Here is a 25,665-nt window from a genome sequence, read left to right as displayed (position 1 = left end):
ACACGGAGCCCAGAAATGTCTTTAAATTGCTTTGTAGCCTGGGGACACCACAACAGATGATTTAGAAAATAAATAATAAAAATGAAAGAAGGAAGAAGGAAACGAGCGCGTGTTCCTCACAGAGGTTTATGCATGTCTATTCTCCCGGTGAGAGAAGGGCAATGAGATGGATGTAATGCAGTTTACACGTGTTAACAAGTAGACGTTGTGTGTGTGCGGTACAGTGATTATAAAGCAGGTGTTGTGCGAGTACGAAGTTGATTATTGTGCTACTGAGTAAAGCATGACATCAGCAAAAGAAAAAACATATTCATATACTACAGGTGTAGGCATTATAAAAGCCCCACTTTTACTGCATACAGTGCATGCTGCAGATAGCACAGTACTGCATTACTGCTGCAGCACCACAGGAATTGTTTGGAAAATTCCAAATCCGTTCACTCTTTAGCTGACAGAATGTGCAAGATGCTAGTGTCAGATGAGGCTAATTTGAGCTAAGATGCAGGAAGTGGGGACTTTTTTAATGGCTGCCACTGTAAGCAATGAGCATTTAAGGAACACAAAAAACACACCACGACCAGAGACCCATGAAGAGGGGAAGTAACACCAGAAAATATACCTGGCAACACCGTGAGCCAAGCAGAGTGGTGAGTATAGCCGATAGAGTTCCCCGCTAGACAAGTATACTCTCCTGCATCCTCAAAAGACACATTGGCTAAGAAGAGAATCTCTAGCTCCTTATCCGTAGCGTTTATACCGGTTGTCTGCAGAGGATGAGGGTAAAAGGAAAAACAGAGAGAGGAGAGAGAAAGGGAGATTTCATGAACCCAAAGCTCCTTAGAGGAAATGCCAGCACCAAACAAACACACCCTGGAGGGAGGAAAGAGAGAGAGAGACAGTCCAGAGGATGAGGCGTTGGAGTAGGCAGGCTGGAGGAGGGTTTTAGAGGAGGAAGAGGGGCTTCTTCTCCCCCTCGTCTGGTGCCACAGCAACGGTCCTATCACCACCACCTGGAAACAACAGGCACCCAAGCAACACAGCACCCCCCACCCACTCTTAGCTGTGAAAGCATAGAAGCATAAAAAACAAACAATCGCAAAGTAACTCAGCTGTCTAACTTCACGTTTTCAAGTTTCAATTTGACTTGGAAAAGCAGACAATGCTACACTTTCACTGCATCACAAAAGCACCCTTACTAATTCAAATTTAAGCCTGATTTATAATTGGCCGAAAATAGCGGTTCTACAAGCGTCTGTGATGTGTTGTGACTGTGAGCCTGTAGATTGTCTACTTTCGGTGCGTGACACCTGCACGCAACCAAGTACAAATCAGGCATAACTCAGCTGTGAGGTGCAAGCTCGACTTTGACGTGACTTATTGACTTGCCGATGCAGCTAAATTACCTGAGAGCTCAAATTGAATCAATGAGATGCTTTGACAATACACCTGGCACAGCAAGCGGTCTCCCTCACCAATTTCCCCCACACCGATCTTCAGATTAATGAAGTTGGTGATGCAGACTGCAGCGCTGAGGTGGGCTCATCTGTATAGAAGAGCATTACCCACCACAACAGCTGCGGCTACGGCCTTTTGACTAATAGTCAACTATACGGAGCAATGACCAGCGGGGAGTCGGTTTCAAACTTGGTGTCTGATGTGGTGTGATGGAGGGTAGAGGGGTGTGTGTGTGTGTGTGTGTGTGTGTGTGTGTGTGTGTGTGTGTGTGTGTGTGTGTGTGTGTGTGTGTGTGTGTGTGTGTGTGTAGCCATTAGAATCTTGTTCCCAGGGCCTTAGTAATGAACAGTGACATCCAGGCAGAGTCATGAATCAAAGAGCCGTGCTCTGCTGCACGCTTTCATATAAAAGAACATTAATACAACTGAAGGATGCACTCTCAGAGAAATCAATAAGGGTCTTTGACTCTACGTGTGTGTGTGTGTGTGTGTGTGTGTGTGTGTGTGTGTGTGTGCGCGCGCTGAAGGGGACAAACAAAAAACGGGTATTTGAAGTTGTATAGAGGTCCTAGCTGTAATTAGGGCTGTGATATTGTGTTTTGTTATTGATCGGGACAGAAGATGAAGCAGAACGTGGCGGCTTTAAATGGATGAGAGTGTGGGCCAATCTTTTATACCTCAGCTCCTTGTAGAGGAAACCCACAGGGAACTTGTCTCTCATCATTAACCCGCCTACAAACCACAAGAGAAGAACTGCGGCACACTGACTTACAACTTGCAATTAAAACATTTTCTGTCAAAACATTTTGGTCACACAACTACGAATTTTCAATAAAATGTTTTAGGTAAGAGCGTAGCAAAATTCAGAGTGTTGATTTAACCCTGAAAGTGTACAAATGCCCCCGTAACTGTGTGAGGGAGGCATTTTTTTCCCTGACTACACACACCGACAACACTGTTCAGGTGTTCAAAAGAGCTTAGTACTTAAAGATCCTATTAGCCAACAAGACAGCCAGCTCATCAGACCCGCACCCAGGAGACCAACACTGAGCCAAGAAACACCACAGGAATCTTATTATAGCTGCTGGAAGGCCCGGTACAAAAGCAAAGGGCTTTTGTTTCGGGCTGCAGGAGTTTTACCTGGTTTGTGTATCTTAAGCCAGAAAGCGTTTTCCGACTTGCCTACAAAGTTAGAGGCCCGACACCAGTATTTCCCGGCATCTCTCTGTGTCACGTTGGACAGTGCTAGTTTATCATGGGCCTCTGTGCTCTCACTCACAAGACTCTGTAAGGAGGAACAGTGAAATGCACAGTAAGGCAGCATCTATTGGTACAGGTACACTGTAAGATGTAAGTGTTAACTCTGCAAGTGTACAAATTTAACATCTGTAGATTTCGTACACTCTCAAGAGTTATAAATTGATAAATTAATACTGAGGATTTCATTTTGTGGGTTAATTACATTAGTTTTTCAGCTCTGCAAAAAATATGAGTTATTGCATTCACATAGGTCACATATGCATGATGCAACAAAATAGCTTTGAACTTGAGCATCAACACAACATAAATGTCAGACACATTGCACATGCACAGTATAATTATAATATCTATTGGTAGATTAAACACAATACTTGCTGTGAAAAATGCTGGTAGAAGACATACACACACTTATACATTCTACATATGCTCACAGAAACAACTAGATTAAATCCATTAGTAAGTCAGTCCTGCAAAAGCACATACAGTGAAAACACACCCTGCCATACATTGCATACAGTACACAGTAAAGAGTGTATAATGTACCAGTGTCTGTTGTTAGATTAGAGGCTTTCAACACACACACACACACACACACACACACACACACACACACACACACACACACACTTACAGTCAAAGTGAGAGAAAAGCACACATATACAGTATAGCTGATAAATAATGAAATAGGCAAATCACATAAGGAGAAAACATATCATGCTTTATGGTCGCTTAATTAGAAATCTCTGGCTCGTCTCCAGGCGTCTCTTGAAGCCAGACGTGAGATCTAGGCCCCCCACTCAGGGTGCGTCAATCATAACTAAGTCTTTTCCATTCATCAAAAAAGGCCTATTCAGACGTTTGTTAAAAACATCCTCTGTGACATTCTCCACTCCCCCTGCATCCCTGCTCTCCCTTACATTCCACTCACACGCACTCATGCAAGACACATATACTGTACATCCCACACACACATACTGTACATGTACTGTACATTGAAAACACACACACACACAGAACAAAAAAAAAAGCATAAACACACACATTTGCCTGCGTGCGCATGCGCGCCGCACACAGACACAGACACACTTAGCTCCTATATGCCACACACGAGATGTCACATAGCAGTCAGAATGAACTGTGGTGGGGCAGAGAGAATATAAAAAAACAGCACATGTGCAGATTCCAGATCCCAGTAAATACTGTTTCAATTATGTGGTAGTCTGAAATAGAGTGTGGAGCCGTGGTCTGGGCACCCGACGCTCCCCCCCCCCCCTCTCTCTCCCTCTCTCTCGCTTGTCTCTTTCTTACTGTCGCCTGTCTCCCTTTCTGTCTTACTTTCTGCCTCTTCCTCCGTTTCATCTCCCGTCTCTCTCTCTCGCTGCCTGTCTTCCTCCCTCTCCGCTTCCATCTGTCTTCCTTGTCTCTTTCTGTCTCTGTCTGTCTCCTACCCTCACTCTCTACAGCTCCATCTTGCCATCTTTCTCTATTTTACTCTCTATTCATCTCTTTCCATCTGTCTCTCACCTATTTCTCTGTCCCATCTCCCTCCCACTCGTTCTTGTCATTCACTCCCTCCATCTCTCTCTCTCCCTCCCTGCTGACTTTGCCCTTCCCTGTGTTCCCCCACTCATTTTTTTCCGTCATAGCTGTTTTTGGGCGCCTCTTCTCCTCGTTTCTCTCTCTCTCTCTCTCTCACTCCTCCCCCACAAACCACGCGACGCAGCACATCTGACGGAGAATGACTGCGAGCCCGGTGGTTAACAGCGCCCGTCTCTCTCTCTCTCCCTATATGCCGCCACCACAGCAGTTAACTTAGTCCAAACCAGATGTTTGTTTTATTCCTTCACGAGAGAGAGAGAGAGAGAGAGAAGAGAGAGAGAGAGAGAGAGAGAGAGAGAGAGAGAGAGAGAGAGAGAGAGAGAGAGAGAGGAGAGAGAGGAGCGCAAAAAAAGAAGAAGATTGAGAGGCTAAATGAGAAAGTGAGACCTTCTTGATTTTTTTTTGCAATGAGTCTTCTTCTGTAGCCTCAAATAAAAAGTGGCGTTTTGTTTCTTTCTTTCTTTTTTCCTCTCTTTTAACACATCTCTCTCTTGGGTTAGGGTGGTGTCCCCTGAGAGGAATGCTTTCTTCTCATTCCTTCACTCATGGGTTTAGTCTACAACATCAACGTGGCCTCTGGGGGGGAGAGCACAAGACCTACGTAGCAATCTGGAGTGTTAGTTAATCCTAAACCAACCCTCTCTCTCTCTCTCTCTCCTCCTCTCTCTCTCTTTTTAAAGGAGCGAACCTCTCATTCTAAGACTATGCGATATCTGTCCCCTTGACATGTAAAATTCTATTCTCAAGGAGAGACCCACCCAAGAAAGGCGCTTCAAGGTTGAACTCTGTGACCCTTATACTCTCAAAGATCAACTTATTACTACTGCTATTAAGTTAAAAATCCTTCACAGCTCATTCATACGTTAAAGGTTCTTCCAGTCCTTGCCAAGTTTTTCATGGCCATTTTACACCTCATTCACCAATCTTTGATATTTTTAGCTGATCGTCTCTGAACTCTAAAATTTAAGGCGACACAGGGGAAACTTCAGGTTGGGTTAAGCCCTGAGCCCTGACACAGTAATGCCTGATATATACTTACACAACACCTGTGTGTAACCAAGTATAAATCAGGCTAAAGAAAGCAGTGGGCATCCCTGTGGAACCTCAGACCCACCTTGAGGATGTTGACGTAGGGCACGCCGTCTGGGCCGTAGCGACTGCCATTCACCTCAATGTGTTTGAGCCACTGGATGTGAGGCTGAGCGGTCACTGTACACCTTACAGTGGAACTCCACGTCGCTGCCCAACACTACCGTCTGATTGGCCGCAGGCCGGCCTGGAGGATGGGCCTGTGAGGGGAGCGCTCTGATTGGAGGAGAGAGCGGATTGGGGGGAAGGAAGGGCCTAGATTAGCGTATATGGTCATGTACTGTAGTTATGTGGGTTAATGAAATGTAACAGAACATTCAAAATACTAAATTTGATTAGATTCAAATGCTTAACACTACGTCCCTGCCAAGAATATGTAGTCACAAGAACTATTTGCAAGTTGATACTGTAGTTGTTCCTGGCAAAAGTTCAAAGAACAAAATGGAGAGAGGCAGCGAGATCACTAACTTGCCTTCTGGCACAACATCCAATATTAAGATCAAATCTTTGGAAAAGTCGTTGGCAAAAACACACCCACTCCATTTTGACAATTAAAACACATTATGTGCCCATGTTTGACCATTCTGCTCCAGTCTTGATCGAAACATCTCTTAACGTTTGTTCCATAATGCTGAACTTACTGATGTGTTGTGTGTTTATATCATGGTCCTTACCCAGAACATCCAGCTGGTAGGTGTGGGGTGATAGTCCCATACTTGTTCTGCACCACACATGTGTAGTTCCCCCTGTCTGAAGGAACAGCGCTCTCCATCACAAGACTCCACTGCTGGTGTCTCAACTGGGGGAGAAAGGAGGAGAAAGGGAGGCAGAAAGTATAGGGAGAGAGAAGGAAGCAGGGGGAGAAGAGAGAGAGAGAGAGAGAGAGAGAGAGAGAGAGAGAGAGAGAGAGAGAGAGAGAGAGAGAGAGAGAGGAGAGAGAGAGAGAGAGAGAGAGAGAGAGAGAGAGAGAGAGAGAGAGAGAGAGAGAGATAGAGAGAGAGAGAGAGAGAGAGAGATGGAGAGAGAGAGAGAGAGAGAGAGAGAAGCAGGAGGAGGGAGAGTAAAGAAGAGAACAGAGAAGAGAGGAGAAGAAAAGAGAAGGTATGGGATGGAAGTGTTGAGTGAGAGAAAAGAGAGGGAAGGGGGAGAGAGACAGAATTAGATACTGGTACCAATTTGCTTCAGTGAATAACCCACATTGAAAACAGAACACGACAAACTCGACATCAGAACAATCAATTAGCCTAAATAAAACAAGACCCGAAAGAATCAGACTTAAAAAGGAGGTTACATGCTCTTCCTCAAAAGTGTTTTCTCTGGCCTGGCTGGCTGCACTATTGAATCCTTAGAGTTCATTTATCCATTTCCAACTCCAGGAGTGCACAAATGTAACCAACATGGACCCTTTTAGGTCCTTTTAGGCCGTCGACCCAAACACAAGTAAACGAGAGAGGGCTTCACTTCTCATGGCAAAAATCTCAACCAGGTGCGAGTTGTCATGTGTTAAGAGCAGACAAATACCGACATGACAGCATCACTTGTGGATGAGAATAGAGTCCTTCGCCACGCATCACCAGACACCAGAGTCTCCACGGGCCGAGGGAGGAGAACATCTCAGCAGTTAACCCCTTCAATCCGGAACACATCTGTGTCATTTTAGATTTTAGCTATAACCATTATTTTTCATACTTTGGCTATTCAAAAATAGCAGACCTGCAGGCTCATATTTGTGTTGAATACATTATATTTTTTTAAACCAATTTTCAAACTCAAATCTTTGCTTCTTTGCTGGGGTCCCTGGAACAACATATTTTGATGAGGATCGGTGGCCAAAAACATATCATTTTGGGGTTCTTGACAAGAAAAGGTTTGAGCACCACTAATATAGCCACTATAGCTTTTCAGAAAAATGAAGACACTTGTTGAGACATTTGACAGTTACAAAAGTTCGCTTAAAGAATGTATATATTCAAAGATTCACACAAATGTTCATGATTTTTCCAAAACATTTTGCAGATCTACAAGCTCCGCACTACGAGCAGAGATGCGTTCCCGGGTTGAATGGGTTAAGTGGAAACACGAACCCACTGCCTGCCACCGTACTACCTGCTGTGGTGAGACGAGCTCTACGCAGCTGAACTCTGCAGAGAAAGGTCAGCCTTTGCTAAAGAGAGAGAGAGAGAGAGAGAAGAGGGGCCCCAGGTGATGTCAGCAAGGCATGTCGGTGTTGGCAGAACACTTAACATCACCTGCGTAGGAAAATGTGCCGACTAAGAGATGCATGTGTGTGTATGTTGTGCGTACATACACACACGTATGTGTCAAGTAAAGTCTTTTCACAAACGTTTAACCCTGCGTGTTTCAGATCAGCGACCAGTCATTCATATAATGTATGTCATCGTGGGGAAAGACGAACGTGCACAGCTCTGCCCCCTCCCCTGTTCTCTCTCTCTCTCTCCTATGTCTTACTCTCTGTAACTCTCCCTCTACTTGGAGGCATGTGTGGAAAATAGTGTAACAGGGTAAATATTATGCCTGTGTGTGCTTTTTTTTTTTGCTGTTGCATGGTAACACAGACCAGGCCGCTCAGCGCTGGCAAATGAGTTTTTGAGAGTGTGTGTGTGTGTGTGTGTGTGTGTTGTGTGCCATGCTCGTAACCGCCTGGCTCCACCCAGTCTACCCCTGTCTCTCTCTTCTTCACCTCTCCCACTCTCTCTCTCTCTCTCTCTCTCTGTCGCTCTTCCCTCCGTAAACCCCCCCGCACACAGAGTCAAACTGAAGTCAATGGCTGCTCTCATGAGCAGATGAGTGATGCCTTGTGCTGTGGTTAAGTGCTGTGAGGGAACCGAATCCAAAAGACGTGGTGCTGAGGAGGAAAAAAACCCGACCGAACTATGAAGGCTGTGATTAGCGAAAGTCAAACAACCACCAATACAGAAAAAGACCTTACTGCTTCAGAAAAGTATGTAGTTTAGCTTTCATTATCTGGCAACTTTTCATGTAAAAATTGAAAACTACCACTCTTCACTAGTATCTGGTCAAAATTATCATAAATTGTTATAATAAAGTCTGATACCACTTTATGTCATAAAGTACAACAGCTCAGCTTAGTTTTGTCAGTCCAAAACTAAACTAAACTTTCATTTAGACAGATGCTAGGTTTATTGTTTACCTGGCATCCTATCCTACAGTTTCAATGTACATAATGTTATTTGGATAGCATGTTGTTTGGACAGATGCTATGTTCATCTAGGTTCATTGTTTACCTGCTTCTAGTTTATTGGGGCACTACACTGTTCTCTCTGCATTCGATTTCGTTCTGGATAAGAATGCTTAAAAATGAAATGCCTAAATTGCAAATTGTCATGAGTAGAGGAGCGAGTGAGAGTCTTTGTGATATCTAATATTGGTTGTATTCATGATATGGTTTTAAGCAGGTAAACGTACCAGCTGCAATTATATGTACAATATTAGTTTCATTGGTTAAACGTACAGTATTAAATCCCTCAGTCCAGTCTAAACTCAGGATGTGGAAGGGATCGGGTTTGGCGTGTTTAGTCGTGTTTATTTCTTACTCCAACAAGAGCCGCTATCAAAAACACACAACTTCATAGACGTAGACGCTCAGATTGCTGGCTAAGCTTCACGCATCAGCTTTTAAATGGACCTCATCTGCCAGATTAGATTGTATAGTTTTTTTATAAGCCTCAGGTCTACACAGTAAAATCCTCTGTGTTAATTTACCCATTTGTAGAGTTACATTTTATTGTTAAGGCTTCTCTGAGTTGTTTTTTTTATTCTTATTTTGAGACCATGCCACTTGCCTTCATGTCCACGGCACGTTGCACTGACTAACCCCGGCTGAACCCACAGCATTAGTGGTCCAATGTGATAATCCCATCCAGTCCAATCACGCCAGATTCCAAACAGAATTAAATTATTAAGGAGCTTACTGCGGAGTCATACCAGGCTTTAAAGGTTTTAAGGCTTTTGGCCGCTGGAGCTCCATGAAGGACCACTAGCCATGGGAATGTCCAGGAGGAGATTTACGCTGCTAGAAATGTCTGGGTGAATGTGGTCGATTAAAGCTGTGTTTAGTGTTAGCGGGGGAAGACAGTCAAATATCCTCAGTTGTTACTTTATCCATTTATAATGTGTCAAAATGTAGCCAAATGGACCTTTATGGGTCGATTTGGACACTCTCAGAGTTAAACACACGGTGCGTTTCATGAAGGCTCTAGTCTAGTGGGATTAGAACATAGGCCAATTCCAGAGTTGAATCGAGAACTTAACTGCAACAGGCATTCCTTTAAGAATTAAGAAATGTTTAAGATAATGTCACTTTGTCTCAATGAAGTTCTCAATAAAGGTCTAAACTACATTAAGAATTTTGTTAAACTGAAACCTGACCCAACATTTTTTTAATTGTAATAAATCAACTTGCTCGTCCCTCAAAAACACAGCTGTGCTGCTCTCTTTCTGATATCTGTTTAAAAAAATCAGCTTTTAAACCATTCAACACTATTCTGCATTCAGCTTTTAAACCATTCAACACTATTCTGCATTCAACTTTTAAACCAGTCCACATTATTCTGCATAACATGCTAACCTTGACCCTTTTTGCAGCTTGTAGGTGTTACAAAACAAACACAGGAAGCCATGTGGATCTCCATGGCTAAATAAGTTGAAGCACTTATTACTAGAGTGCAGAATTTGTTAACATAGACCTTTTTTTCAGCAGCATGTAGGAGTATAGTCACACAGAAACACAGGAAGCCTTGCTGTTCCCTTTATGGTCCCAGGCCTCAGTCTTCACCTCGCAAAATAGCCCTGTCAGAACCGACGGGGCCAGTTACCAGAATTTATGACTATGTCAGAGCGGCCCAGTGGCTTGGATCGCTGCTACCATCTAATTTGACCCGCAGAGAGAGAGAGAGTGAGAGAGAGAAAGAGAGAGAGAAAGAGAGAAAGAGAGAGAAAGAGAGAAAGAGAGAGATGAACAGAGGGAGGGAACAAGAGGTAAGGAGGGAGAAAGAGAGGGAGCGATGCCCAGAGAGACGGAGAGAAAGAGGAAGCTGATAAAAAAAGCCCCCGTGGGCTGACCATTAAAGCAACTGCTCCACAAAGTTTGTTGTTTAGTCTGTCATTTCCCACTTTGGCTTTGCAGGCCGATTGTGTCAACAGAGAAAGTGATGATATAAAACCTGGGGTATGATTGTTCACAGGAAAAACACGACAGGCTGAAATGCATAGGAAATTAAAGACATGGGAGGTTGTGTCTTTTGATAGCCACAGTCTATTTAGGTTAGACACAGGGGAGGAAAGTTATGACTGTGCTACTTCTAAAATTAATCAGACTCCAGAAATAATCTTGCAAGGTATCCGCTCTATGGAGGCTCACAATTGGCGCTGTTGTTTAAATCAGCACAAAAAAAGGATTTAAAAAGCTTAAAATCTTAAAAAGTAACAGTCTGGTGCCAGTTTTAAGAGGTTTGCCTTGGAAGCATGTCAAAATACGGATTAGAAAAACTTGTTTCCAAGCTCAAACTTGCTGATCAACAGAGCGTTCCAACCAGCAGGCACAGAGCGTTGCAACCAGCAGGCCCTCGGACGGGAGAAGACGAGGCGCACAATAATTACATTGTCAACTTTTGTCTCACTTTTGCCGCCAGAGTTTAGCATGTCCACAATAAAACCCCTTCCGCCATATGGCACCAACACACAACAGCGCTGGCTCTGGCTGTCAAGGATTCAGAGGGCTCAATAGGCCGGCGACACGCCCATCCCTCTCCTCCTCCCGCTGATGGCTCAATAGAGAGTTGAACTCTGACCTTTAGGCTCTGCCGCTCAATAATGGAAGAGGCTCCGTGGCCCAACGTTGATGTCCGAGACGTCTCCCACATCCCTGCTGGAATGTCATTTGCTTCTTTTCTCTCTTTTCCTTTACAAATTAGCAATCATACTATTCATCCAGTCGTATGTATAATCAACAAGTGTGTTTCGTCTCAATTAATTCTAATTAGACTTATTATGGGGCCTGAGCGGGTAGAACTGAGTTTCAAAACGTCATCCAGTGTTTATGGTGTGACAGAATTTGTGAAGATGAATTGTAATTTAAGTTCAGTGCGTGGTACTGGTAACATGTATCCCTTCTGTCTCTTCTATATTGACAAGTTTGCTTTGGTATTTCCAATTGTCTGATGTTCTGATTGTTTCTGAAGATAAATAGATTTCAACCTATATCGTCTGTATGAAAGCTAGTGTAGTGATCTTCCTTACACTGATAAGACTCGACGACAAAAGGTATTTTGAACAAAGCAGTATTGAGTCGAAACTAATGATGATCCTTTTATGAGCTATTGCAACAGTTTTAATCAAATAAAACAGGAAAAGAAACAAGTGAACTGTTATGCATTTCAATTTATTTTCTTCATAAAAAGTAGCATGACTGAACAGGACTTGTTATACATTGGACTGACATGAGGGAACATGATGTATCGTCAGCCTATTCAGTCAAATACAAAGGAGTTTCTTTCCAGACAAGTAATGAGTGTTAATGTTCTTTAACACTGTACTTTCCACACTTCTGAGCACTTCACTAAATGACAGACTGGCTAGACAACAGGTACACAATCTCTACCACACTGATCTGCACAAATCAGTCACTCAGCCAGGCAGTCAGGTATATAGTACATGAATGAAGCCATGAAAGTGTGCATGCATGTGGACAAACATACTGTACGCAACGTATGTAAATACACCCTATGTATTTTGCAATTTTAGCATACGGTGATAGCATATAGGACGGGGGTCTCGCACCTTTTACTGAGAAGACTAGAATAAAATCATCTTGTCAGATCAGATGTAACAACGTCGAAGTGTGCACACTACCAGCCCCCCCCCCACACACACACACACACAGTTCCTCAGATAAGTGACAAGATCATCTTCTCACACGTCAAACCTCTAAAGACGACACTCAGTCACATCTATTCATCTGAAATTAACTACGGCTGTCAGTCTAAAAATGATCTTGTCATTCAACGGCACTTTTCAATATGTACGCCTGCAGGAGACAGGAGACAGGAGGGGAGGGTCCTGCACCTTGAGGGCTCTGCTGGAGGAATAGAGACTTTAGAAGGCCATTGTCAGCCTGTCAGGGCACAGGACGGTTCCTCCCCTCCCTAACCCCACTAGATGAACTCATCACAGCCATCTCATAGGGGGAGATGGGGGAAGGGTTGTGTGATGGTCTACAGGAGGCTGTGACCCAAGAGGCTGGGTATAGCACCAACTTATGACCCCAGACCCACACACACCCACACCCACACACCCACACACCCACACACACAAGCTAGTTCATGTCATAGATAGAAGATCCATCTTGACGAGTCATTTAGCATGATTATTAAAATGGTATGCATTTCTTTTTCATTCAGTTTCTAGTGACATTACCTTGAAGTGTAGTCAGTGTACTACATTATTCTACTGGGGGTGGGTCATTGAGAAGTCTTTACTATGTCAGAAACACTGTCAAACTACACGAGAAGCAAGGAAAAAATCATAATACACCCCAAAGCCTTTAGACAAACACTACCCAATACAACTTACTCAATTCAAGATTAAACCACTTGTTAACATCACCATTATTTGCGGCGGGGGGGGGAGGTTGGATGGGCACTGGGTCCAGCGGCTGACCCTGACGGAGGGGCCATGGTGTCATAGGCCAAAACCAGCACACCCACCCCCATTCTGTTCAACACATAGAAGTCTGGGTCTATAGAAGGTCACCTCTTTCTTCACCTCTGCCAAGGCCAACAGGGGCTTCATGGTGATTGGCTAATGGGGACGAGGGGGTGGGCAGGTGGCAGTAATCATGTGGGGGTGAATAATGCAGGGAGCAACAACTTAATAAGAGCTTGATCACTGCCAAACATCTCTATCAGGGCAGGAATAATGTTTTTGGCCAAGTACATTGGATGTTTGTAACTACGTATAATAATTTTCAGGGTAGAGTACATTATTAGACAACGCACAAAGTACAATCAGTTCAACCCAAGTCAATAACATATAACAGACTTTGTGACGAATCGTAATGACAGTTCTATAGATAGACATGTCAGCTGTTAAGTTTGTCATCTCCTTCTTCCACTGTGCCGTTTTTTTAAGTGCTTAGATAAATTAATCCGTACATTATAAAGAAAACTAATTCTGCGATCACACTAGCAGCTACAAACATTCAGGCTACAAGAAATGTTCAATTAAAAACAGCGACATGAAGCTGCTGATGCCCGACACTTGCCGTTGCATGACGGGCTGCGTGACGGGCCCTACAAAAAAATAGTTGAGATGGGTTCAACTTTTTTTCAGCGTGCCAATGACGCAGTGAAGTGTCAATCAAATGTATGTTTTTGTTTCACCATTTCCACTCTGCATCTCTTTCCCTACAATTCCTGCTCTGTTCTATAAATGGAAGAAAAACTCATTCTTGGCCCTAGCCAGTTCCCTGTGCTATTTAACCCTACCCTTTTCATTTACATGTTCCGGCTTGAACAACACTTCAACAGCGACACTGCAGCAATGTAGCTGGTCACGCTTAGTTGTTTTGTAACTTTTATCGCCACTAGTGTGAATGCAGACTAAGGCCAAGCTAATAAAGCCTCAATTAAGACCAAAACGTCTCTAATCTATGGACATAATTGGTAGGCTAGTCATTGGTGAAACACCTTTCCACATTGTGGGGTTGGTGAGAAAGAGATAAGGCAAACTGGTGAACAGACGCAAAAACAGCTAAAAGCTTTGACAAGTCAATCTAGGTTTAATTTGTCTGTAACGCAGCACAGAAAATCTTTATCAGTGGTCGATCTTCATGCAGGCTAAAACCGCTAAAAGCTACTGTCAGGGAGACACTCCAGTCCTGCTTGCTGTGTTTGGAGTGCTGGTGACAGGTGTGTGTGTGTGTGTGTGTGTGTGTGTGTGTGTGTGTGTGTGTGTGTGTGTGTGTGTGTGTGTGTGTGTGTGTGTGTGTGTGTGTGTGTGTGTGTGTGTGTGTGTGAGAGATTCTGTGTGTGTCTCTCGGGGTTATGTGTGCATGAGTATGCATGGGTATGTGTGTTTGAGTGTCTTCATGTGTGTACTGTATATTGCATGTGTATGTGTGTGGTGGTATGTGTCTGGTGTGTGTGTTATGTGAATATGTGTGTGTGTGTGTGTGTGTGTGTGTGTATATACTGTATATATAGTCTGTGCGTATGTTACATGTCCTCTGTGGATACCTGTGCTTCTCTGTGCGTATACGTATTTATATGTGAGACTGTGTGTGGTATGTGCATTTCATGCGCGTATGTTGCGCGTGCATATGTGTGTGTATGTGTGAGCCCGTAGGAACAGAGGGGAGAGTGGGGACAGAGGGAGGTGGACAACTGGTACTGCTCTGCTGGGAGCAGATGTTGGAGATCTCTCTAAGCTGTTAATAGCTCCAGTATCTCATTACATTTAACTCTTCAAAGTCCAGATCTCACATGGGAGAATGGCACCACACAATGCCACCTCACTGCTGGCTTGGGTTTTGACGTTTTCAGGCCGTCTTCATTTAGTTTCGCAATGCTTGAATTTGCTTGCTGATGCCATCTAAACCAGATTGAAGTGAGGCTATGTAGAGCTTGTTAGCTTCAGGTGTTAGCAACATGCTCTCTTCGTTAATCCCTTGGTTTATTTCTTTACCTCGTTTGTCCGGGTTTGTATTATTCTTTTTCTTCTTAGAACTTCCGCTCATTATCAAAAATCTTTGGTTCTTCTTCTTTTTTTTCCTTTGAGTTTTTTGCTGAGTTTAATGAGTTGGTTTAAGGGAGCTCACAACTCATGCGACCATTCTGCTCACCGTCCTACCCGGAAGTCCGGGTTTTGAATATGACTTATTCCATGTTATTGTAATATTGGATTTCAGGCTGTAATATTTCATAACTGACTCTGTATGGGAGACACAGGAGGAAGGCTCTGGAGGGATTCTGCCCTTGGGCAGCAGGGGTACTGTACATGCTGCTCCAAATTGGTTGGGGTCTTAACTATAAGGCCATCTCTGGGTGGATTTCTGCTAGAAACTCTCTGCTAGAATTTCTGTAATTGTAACCCTCCATTACAAATAGCCCCAGTAAAAAGCCCAGTCTTGCAAGAGGAGAAAAAGACCCACCAGTTGCCTAACTACTGTCTTGATTTATGTTTGTTTTGAGCTGAAGCTCAGCGCGCAGTTTACAGCTGTTTGAATTTCTATGTTCTTGTAATACTACATTACACAGGATAACAGCACCGCTCGTCAAAATGCCACCAGGTCTATGCCAAAGTAAGTTTTAAATCTATTTCAAAGCAAAACATGAGTTTGCATTTGTTTGAATTTCTGTGCTTTTATTGCAATACTGGGATGACTGATTTAAAACGGATCAGGGCAAGTGAGAGCGATGTTAAAGTAAACTGAACGGAGCTAAATCAGTGCCTACTAGCTTGGGTTAAGTTTTCAAAGCAAAACCCAGTTTGTGACTGCTTGAATTTCTATGTAATTGAAATACACATACTGCACTACAGATATTTGGGCTGGCTGTGCTATAGTCAGGGCCAAAGAATGCATACTAAAGTAAACTGAAGAGTGTTATACAAGCCTATTTCAAAGCATGGCACAGTTTGCAACCGTTTGAATTTCTCTTATTTTTTTTGCAGTGCTGGAATTAGACATTTAATGCTACATGGCCAGTGAAGGCACACAAAAGTAAACCGACCGCTATTGATATAAGTAACTTTCATACTAGCATGGTTTAAGTTAGTTTTAAAGCAAAACACAGTTCACCGCTGTTTGAGTTTCTGTGCTATTGCAGTTCTGAGATCGGTAATGCTTCTGATCAAGGGACACAAAAGTAAACCAACCACTGTTAAATAAGTGACATCATTCCAAATAAAAGTCCAGTGTTTGGAGTGAATCTGATGACCCAACTGGTTACAACAGCTGTTTGCTGCACTGAGCTTCAGTCAGCTCCACTCCCATGTCATCTGTCAGTATACAACACAGCAGCACCTTAAACCTCCTGGGCGTAAGTGGCAGGGCCTAATTCAAGCCGTAGAGTGTTACAACACTAGAGATCATTTTCAATTTACCCTCTATTCATCCCAGGAACATTTGCTGTACAAATATTATTTTTTACAGTTTTGTCATCATACAGTTACAACAATCTCTGGGCGCTGTCTTTGACTCACTCGATTCCTACTTTGTTGCGCGCGGTGTCGTGCACCGAAAATAGCAGATCTACAAACTCACAACGCATTGTGCTGCGACACATGGTGAGACTGTACATCTGTGAGTGGTGGTGCTTTGCCACGGTGGCCAGGGGCACAGCAGTATGTCCCATTGTGTGCTGAAAAGCTTTCTTCATTTTCCCAGCAGAACTGGGTGAACTGATCCAAAGACCTTCTCCTTCCTGTCTGTCCACTTTGCTGTCCAATAAACCAGAGAAAGCTGACATAAAATAATAGCAGATGAAAAAAAGGCTTACCTTGATGCCTCCCATCCTCTGCTCTCCTTTAAACTCCTTGCCATTCTTTAACCAGTGGATTGTGGGTGTGGGGTTTCCGGCCGCGGCACAGCGGAATTTCACTGTGTTGGCGGCTGGTATGGCCAGCAGCTTCTTGTCCATCCTGTCAGGACGGGTCCAGTATGGAGCTTCTGTTGGTGACAGACAGACGTAGGGGAACCATGTCAGTCGCGTTGGAACCATATTGCCAATGTGTACATAAATGTCTACAACATTTATAAGTTCAGTACAAGAGAGAACACCTGGAAAAACTGGACATCACATCAGAGTCCGTGACATCACATCTCATACCAAAAGCGCAATAGGATCCCATTTACATTTGAAGCATATGGTGTTTGGTGAATGCTTTTATCCAAAGAGCAGTACTGTGAGTGTATACATTTGTAGCATGGGTGGCCTGCGTCATCACCATGTGCTACTCATTGAGCTACACAGGACATGAATAAGCACTTTAGCTCATGCTCATATCCAGAGCGACTTGCGGTGACAGAGCAGGTAGGGGGTTCATTGTCTGAAGGCTAATTCATACTTTACCCTTTCAACAAGTGTGGAATGACGTATTTTCAACTGAAAATAATTAAAATACTTGTCAAAAGGGTCAAACATTAAAGCATGAATTGGCCTTTTACGCAACGACACCTCAACAGGGATACAGCAGCCTCCACAACCGCCAGGCAACCCTACCTCCCTGAGAGAAGCGTCCAAGACACTAAAACTGTGTAAACACTGTTTGACAGACACTGAAACGACCTAAAACTGTTGCCTGAAGGAGTTTTTAAGGAGCAAACAATGGCCATCATTTTCAGCCCCAATAATAACAATACAAGAGTCCATTAGTGTCTGCAATCCCCAAAGTTTGGAGGGTGTCAGGGCAGATTTATTGAGCTGTATTGAGAAGGAGCCAGGTCACAATGAGGGAGACTATTGGTCCTGTATAGCGGTGGTGCAGGGCAGAGACGCACCATTGTTCTGGCTGTGTGGGTGTGGAGGGTGAGAGCAGCGAGGCATAGCTTGCTCTCTCTCTCTCTTTACGGGTATGTGTGTGTGTGTGTGTGTGTGTGTGTGTGTGTGAGAGAGTGTGTCCAAGGACAAAGGCAGGGGGAGGTGGCTGACCGGTCATCAGATGTCTCTCTTACTTTCTAAATACAGAAGGAGAGGAGCTAATTACCATCTCAATGTGTGTGTGTGTGTGTGTGTGTGTGTGTGTGTGTGTGTGTGTGTGTGTGTGTGTGTGTGTGTGTGTGTGTGTGTGTGTGTGTGTGTGTGTTTGTGTGTGTGTGTGAGAGAGAGAGAGAGAATGAGAGCGACCAGGGTTATTGTATTCAGAAAGAGTTCTCAGCATTTGTTTTAATCGACGTTATAAATCACTAGAATCACTAGACTGGTCTGAATTTCAAATGAGTCACTGTGATTGTTTAAGCTGTGTGTGAAGAAAGATAAATCAATAGAATATATGGTATGGTATGTGTGTACAGCAAGTGTGCACACATGCCTGTATGTGTACTGGTTTGTAATTACTACTGGTAATACTGGTTAGAGATGATTGAAACTGGTAATACTGGTTAGATTATTGTAACTACTATTAGATTGTCTCCACCAGGCCGAAAGGCATGGCCGAGACTATGTTTTGCACACTGTCCGTCCGTCCGTCCGTCCGTCCGTCAACAGCTTATCTCCGGCACCGTTTGCTGGATCGCACGTACGCTCCCTGGATGACAGCGCAGAACCTCTGGTCCAAATTTTTCACATCTGCCTTTTATAGTGCCACCAGGAGGCCGACTTATGTAAAAAATAAAAGAATTGATATTACTCTTCAGATTTGATCAACATTTCACCCAAATCGGTACACATAATCTCTATAATCATGTGATCAAGACGGATCTGTTTGATTTTTCATATTCCATCCTGATTGGCGAATTCCATACATTGCTGGCCCACAATAACCTACTACTGGTAATACTGGTTAGATTTGGCTAACTGCCCCCCCCCCTTCTCTCTCTCTCTTTTGGTCTCCCTCTTTTCATTTTTCCATTTATGAATCCTTTTTCCTATGTGTGTACCATTGCTACTACACCTCAGCAGAACCACCAGAGAGAGGCGTGTGTCAGAATAGGTTGGGGTTAGGGTTGTGGACGGGATGATGGCTGACGTGAACAGATTCACACTCTGACACACATTTCTCTGGCTGTCGCCATTAGCCTCACATAGTGTAATTATAACCAGACCCACAGAGAGCGAGAGAGAGAACATAACACTCTCTGTGAAACACATAGACTCATCTTCTTCGAAAGCAAGCAAACAAAATGTTACTTCACTCCTTTGAACTCCCCTGAGTTTGTTTGTTTGTGGTTGCACACTGTGTGTGTGTGTGTGTCCTGTGTGTGTGTGTGTGTGTGTGTTCTCTCATGTGTCAATGTCTATGCTCACTCAGTGTACATTTATGTGGTCTCTCTTTAGTGTGTGTGTGTGTGTGTGTGTGTGTGTGTGTGTGTGTGTGTGTGTGTGTGTGTGTGTGTGTGTGTGCTAATGGAACAGCTGAAGAATAACTCTGTTCCAAGCTTGAATCAGCGTCTCCCCAGTTTGCAAAGACAAACAAGCTCTAGGCGCACACACGCACACACAAAGTGCTGACACCTTAAAAGGGTAATAACGGGTAGATATTTCTACTCTTCTTTTATTCCTCCACTCTCTATGTTCTGTCTCTCTTTATCCTCATCCACCCTCTCTCTCTCTCCCTCTTCTTCCCTCTCTATCTCTGTATATTCGGAGCGACATGGCACACGGCACGAGACAAACCTCTGAGGAGTCTGAGCACATTGTTTTCTTGGCACAAAATACATACACACACACACATACGCACGCAGCAGACATTCAACACAGTCTCTCCCTATGTGTGGTCTCCATTCCTCTCTTCCACCTTCTCTCCCTCCTCCTCAGCTGGGTTTTTAAAAAGGCCTTCCTACTGGTGATGACTGGATTGCCATTACGATGGTTTTGAGAAGAACCCAAAATAGACATTCCTCCTTCAGGGAAACAGAACTATGTGGGAGCCATTCGCTCCACAGAGCAGCAGTGTATAAACGCTATATGATATAGACATTGGAAAGAGACTGTGGCTGGTTTCACTGGCTCCATATTGCATTTCACTTTGACGTTACAATTTAAGCGAAGGCTAAATAAACACACTACAAGATATAAATGTTATATAAATAGTGAGAAATAAGGGCATGTTTGTATTACTTCATTTTGTGTTCAGAACTTAAACTATTACACACATGCAACTTCACTTATTTCGCCACGTTTCTTTCCAATAAATAAAATACCTGGTTTATGCAGCTGTCCAGTATTTTAGTACTATAATTTATCCACTTAATACTTTGTCTTTTTACTGTGTAACGTGAAATTTGCGGAAATAGCCCATCTACCAGCTCCCTACACAGCTTATAGATCTGCTATTTTCACTTTTTTCTTTTTGTGAAACATTGTGAACATTTTCACCTATAATGACATGACATCCCAAAATGGGATCGCCAGGTTTAAAGTTAATGTCCTGAGTGTAGATCAGGTGCTCATTAACAAGCATTCAGCACTATCTGGATGACCATGTCTTTACAGTAAACCTCTCTGGCCACACACAGTAGTCAACTCTTGAGCTAAATGTTTGGATGGTATTTCCTCAGTGGAAGAAGGGCATAGAGGGGTGGAAGGGGGTTACCGCGGGGTGGAGGATTAGTGCAGATACCCCCCATGGGGAGCAGGAACTGTAGATAACCCTCCCCTCCCGGGATAGACTCACTAACAGTCATCATAGTAGAAGATGGAATGCCATCAGCAGATACTAGTGCACGATAGTTATGTGTGTTCTCTGAGCTATGCACGCTACACTGTAGCTTATCCTGTTCCAACTGTAAGAGTTATCTAAGGGTGAGGCAAAATGCAGCAAGGGAGGTTAAAAATAAGCGACTGTATTTCTGGCTGCTTTGTTTGTTTGGTTTGTGTCCGATAACAAACCAGAGCGAGCGACCATCGGGAGTGTGAGTGCCGCAGGGATTTTGCGTCGCGGCGGGCAGACCGACTGGGAGAGGTCGGTTAAGAAATGATGGATCGTTCACAAAACAGAAACTTTCTGCTGAACATATACGTACATATACACAGACGGGGTTAATTTAACACACAGGATTTTGTTGTGTACATGTATGTATGTATGTATGTATGTATGTATGTATGTATGTATGCATGCATGTATGTATGTATGTAGGCATGCATGTATGTACTGTATGTACAGTATGTATAGTATGTACACCCATAGGCACTGATTTGGATATCTAACAGTGTGTGTTGCCAGTTATAGAAGCATGACTGTTGAGTTTATATCAGACAAACTTAAACTGCTGCAGCAATTAACTGGCACAAGACTCGCTGTTCTGCAACACCATAGCGTGGAGCGCTGTAGACATGAATGTGTGTGTGTGTGTGTGTGTGTCTGGGAGGGTGGGGAGAAGGTAATTGTGTAATTTGCTCTTGCTGACGCCTGCAAGCAGGCAGGCAGATTTCTCCAGAGATTACACTACAGGTTTTGAAGGTTGGTTGCCCCTGGAGGGCTTTCGCGCCGGGGACCCAAAAGCAAGCACAGGAGGAGGTTGAATGGGTGTTTAGCGTGAATGGAAGCAGCATGATGTAGGAATAAACGGATACATTTTAAAGCACAACTCTGCAGAAGCTGTCTCTCTTAACCAACTAAAATGTTCAGATTTCAGCTGAAAAGAGAGAACAAAACTTGATTGTTCCAACAATAAAAGTTTGAATGGGTTATCATTGTTAGCTTTCAATAAAGACAAAGTATAAAAAAAATGAATGGGCAGCAGCATTGATGGAGAAGTATGCAGAAGTGTTTAAGGTTTGTGCAAATTATAAACAATAAATACTGTAAAAGCAATCAATCTCTCCTCAATCTACTTTTTAACAAAACTTTCTTTGTAACTCCTGAGTGGAATACTGACCAAGTAATGGTGTTTAAAAAAAAATCAAAACGTTTTCTTGTTTGTTTTGATTTTCCAAAGAAAGTGGTGAAGGCCAAAGTATAGCAGCAGTTCATAGGGCATGCAGCAAGAAGTGAGACTTATGCCATGACTATTCATAAAAGAAAATGATTCAAAGAAAAACATTTGAGAAGTTCTAGAAATGAAGGCTAATTGGTCTGAAATGCAATCAGTTCTCCCTGAGTTAGCCCCTTAGTTTGTAGATAGACCACTAAACTGAGTGGAGGAGCATGTGTACAAAGTATGGGACTTTTACAGTGGCTCCATCTGTAGCTTAGCCCAGTGTCCAGCCCTCTCTTCCCCTGCCAGGGTAAACAGGGCCCTGCATAGCTCAGGAGCACAGCACAGGCACAGATTAGCCTCTGTTAACATTCCAGATGCCTCCTTTTCACTTGATACAAGCTTAGCTGAGTGTGTATGCCTGCAGGCTGCAATAAGTTTCCATCTTAACAAGTGGTTACATGGTTACTGAAGCTTGGTTTTAAATAGATCAGATGAAAAAACAACAATCTACTGATGTGATGACATGGGATATATCTGCAAAAAAATGTATAGCCCTTTGGGATAAATAAAAGTTGTCTGAATAAGATATTGTTTTCTTGAGCTTTCAGTGACATTAGAAATTGTACAATTTTGTTGAAACCAATGATGGTATCTTTAAAGTAGAAGGATGTTGCATGTACTTGACTAAAGAAAATACTGGAGAAGTATTTCTGTAGGTTATTACACCCCCCCCCCCCAAAAAAAAAAGAATTGAAGAAAGAAAGCCAGAAATCAGAATTAAAAACAGACACTGGTGGTCCCATATCAGCCTAACAACATCCGTGTTTCACATCATCTTAGGAAGGGCCTGACTTGTGTCCCCCTTGTCATTTCCCAGAGGGCCAAGGGAAAGACAGCTGATGGCGTTTTGCAGAAGTATGAGATCATGACAGCAGCACTCTGCCTGTCTGTCTGACAGTGTGCGTATAACTGCCTGTCTGTCCATCTGGCCACCTCATAGTGTGTTGGTCTGACTGTCTGTCTGTCAGTCCACCTGAGTGACTATCTGGCAAATTTATGCCAATTTATGCTTCGTCGCACAGCACTGATCAGTCCTGTGCAACTCCACTGTACTCATCACATTTCTTTTCTTATTTCTCTAGCTTTCTCACCTGTGTTTTTTCACTCTCTACATGTCTTCTCCACTTCCGTCCACCTGATTGCTTTTTTTTGTCAACCACTGCTGTGTCTCACTGTCAATCAACTATTTCTGTCTGTCGTTCTAGTAGTATTTCATCTTTTACCCCCTCTCCCTCTCTCTCCATCATCTTTTTGTCTCCGTTTACCTACTTATCTCGCTCTCTCTCTGCACCTGATTTCATCACTCTTAAAATTCAATTCTCCCTGTCTATTCTCTCTGCCAACCCCCCTCTCTGACTAAGTCACGTCAAATCTCATTTCCCCTCTCTCTCTCTCTCTCAATGTCTCCGTTAACGTTCTCCATTATTTCCATCTCCCTGCTAAGGGTTTCCCCTACAAGTGACCGAGCCATCTACTCATCCAGCAGTGTCTCATCACATGGGCCATTCTCCCCCGTTCAGCTGGCTAATTAGTGCTGGCTTAGCCCACATTAAGCGCCGATACGGGGTTTAACGTTTCTGGGCTAATCCCTCTCCTTTTGGCCAGGAAATAAGAGCCTGCTCATCATGTCATGAGGTAGACTTACATCCAGAGATTAACTCGAGCTGGCTGTGGCTATTTACCGGCATTCTGAGTTTCTCTTTCGGGGTAAAAAAAGAAAGAAATCCTCTTTAAGTTGGTTGCCGCTCCACCCCTGCACATAGAATACACTCCGTGCTTTCACTCGAAATAAAGACACACATTGAGACGTGTTCATGTTTGTAAGGTACTAAGTTGACGGTCGCCCGGGCGACTTAACAATGAGTGCTACAGTGGAGCTTAAATTCCAAGCTCGCAGACTGTACAAGCAACCAAGGAGCAAGGACGGACAACAGACAAAGCCAGAACTGCCAGGAAATAGGTGGAACGAATATTCCTGTGACCAAAGAATAATCATGTATGACCAAGAGGTCCGAGGGTTTAGGGAGAAAAGATATCTGGGATTTTTTTGTGCTTGATTTAGGAGTGAACACTGACGGAAGTAGACGATAAAGAACAAGAGTTAAGGCTTCCTCTGTGCCCAAGAGTGTTGTGCCATCAGACTATCTATTGTTGTCTTTACTACAACATTGAAACCAACAGCTCATCAACAGTCATCAATGCATGATGGATCCATTTTTGCACAGTTAAACCAACATTCCGGAATTTTACAGCGTAGGTTATCCATCTTTCTATCTCCAACTCCTTCCGTCTATCGCTGTGTCTGTTTCTCTTCTACCTCAATGAAGTCTGATAACAAAAGGCAAAGCAGAGTGCATCTGCATAGGAGAGCACTCTTGCCTCTCACCCCCTGTCGTTTTCTCCTTTTCCTCTCCAGTCTCTCTCTCTCTGTATATATGTCCTTTTGTCTCAATCTCTCCCCTTCCCCTTCTCTCTGTCTCCACTCTTCTCCGAGTTGTCTTTCTCTCCAGTGACTTTAGTTGACAGATCAGGGTTTGTAAGGTGTTGAGCCTCAGCAGCAGCAGTATTCTCTCTGTCTGTCTGTCTCCCTCTCTCTGTCTCCTCTTTGTTCACCTGCTCCTGAACTCTGCATGACTCGGAATGCCAAAACACCTCACGTCAGTGCCGGCAGCACCGGGGTGTAACCTCACCTTCACAACTACAGTGTATTTTATCTGTGCCACTCTGTGATTTATTTTATTCTTTCCTTGTGCTCTGGAGATGAGTGTTTTTGTCTCAGTAGGAGAGGAGAAAAAGGTGGGAAAAGAGCCTAGGGTCTGACCCCGTGTACCAGCATGCACCGACATGGTGCATGTATTGCAACATAATCCCAACATTGTGGGTTCAATTCTGTCCTGTGACCGATGTGTTTGACAGGATGTATGCCCTGTATTCTATAGCACTGGTTCTCAATGTGTGGTCCAGGGACCCCCAGGGGTCCTATAGGAGTTAAATTATTGACAGTTAGGAACCAAATGGACCCTTATCGGTATCCGAGGGGATATAGACAACTTTTATCTATCCCAAAGGGATATTCATTTTTGCACATATGTCCCATATATTATCAGTATGTTGTATATATGAGAGTATAAATGTACACTCACACAGTGTACATTTACACCAACACTGAGTAGATTTCACAGCGTAGACTGGGGTCCCAGAGATGAAAATCGTATGAAATGGGGCTCTGTGGCCTAATGCATAGCCAACTGGGGATCCTTGAAATTAAAAAGGTTGAGAATCACTGTTCTATGGGCTCTGGAGCCAAGGAATGTCACACACTCACAGATACAGGGTGAATGATAGAAAAAAAACTATGAAATGGAAAAACACACCATTTCCATTACCTGCATCTTCTGGATCTTCGTCATAGTCTTCATCATCTCCAGAGGACAAAGAATCTGGAAAGACAGAAGAGCAAAGACACTATAAACTTAACAAATATTACATTACATGAACTCCATCATTATAAATTATTATCATTACTTATATCATTTATTATAGACTTTATTTTGTATACAAATTAGATAGCTGTAAAAAAAGAAA

General features: G+C 43.4%; 1 protein-coding gene across 1 annotated transcript in view; it reads right to left on the bottom strand.

Annotated features, from left to right (window-relative positions):
* fgfr3 (fibroblast growth factor receptor 3) overlaps positions 1–25,665 on the bottom strand; it is a 73,227-nt gene that overhangs the window by 17,271 nt on the left and 30,291 nt on the right. Inside the window, 8 exon segments of the mRNA XM_080413764.1 lie at positions 620–764; positions 5,428–5,517; positions 5,519–5,580; positions 5,583–5,618; positions 6,077–6,101; positions 6,103–6,201; positions 16,940–17,109; positions 25,467–25,520. Of these exon segments, the coding sequence (XP_080269890.1) occupies positions 620–764; positions 5,428–5,517; positions 5,519–5,580; positions 5,583–5,618; positions 6,077–6,101; positions 6,103–6,201; positions 16,940–17,109; positions 25,467–25,520 (681 nt within the window).

The sequence above is a fragment of the Gymnoscopelus braueri genome (assembly GCF_963280865.1).
Source record: "Gymnoscopelus braueri genome assembly, chromosome: 19".
Taxonomy (NCBI): domain Eukaryota; kingdom Metazoa; phylum Chordata; class Actinopteri; order Myctophiformes; family Myctophidae; genus Gymnoscopelus; species Gymnoscopelus braueri.
The sequence above is the reverse complement of the archived record's forward strand: the minus strand, read 5'-3'. Positions and strand labels throughout refer to the sequence as shown.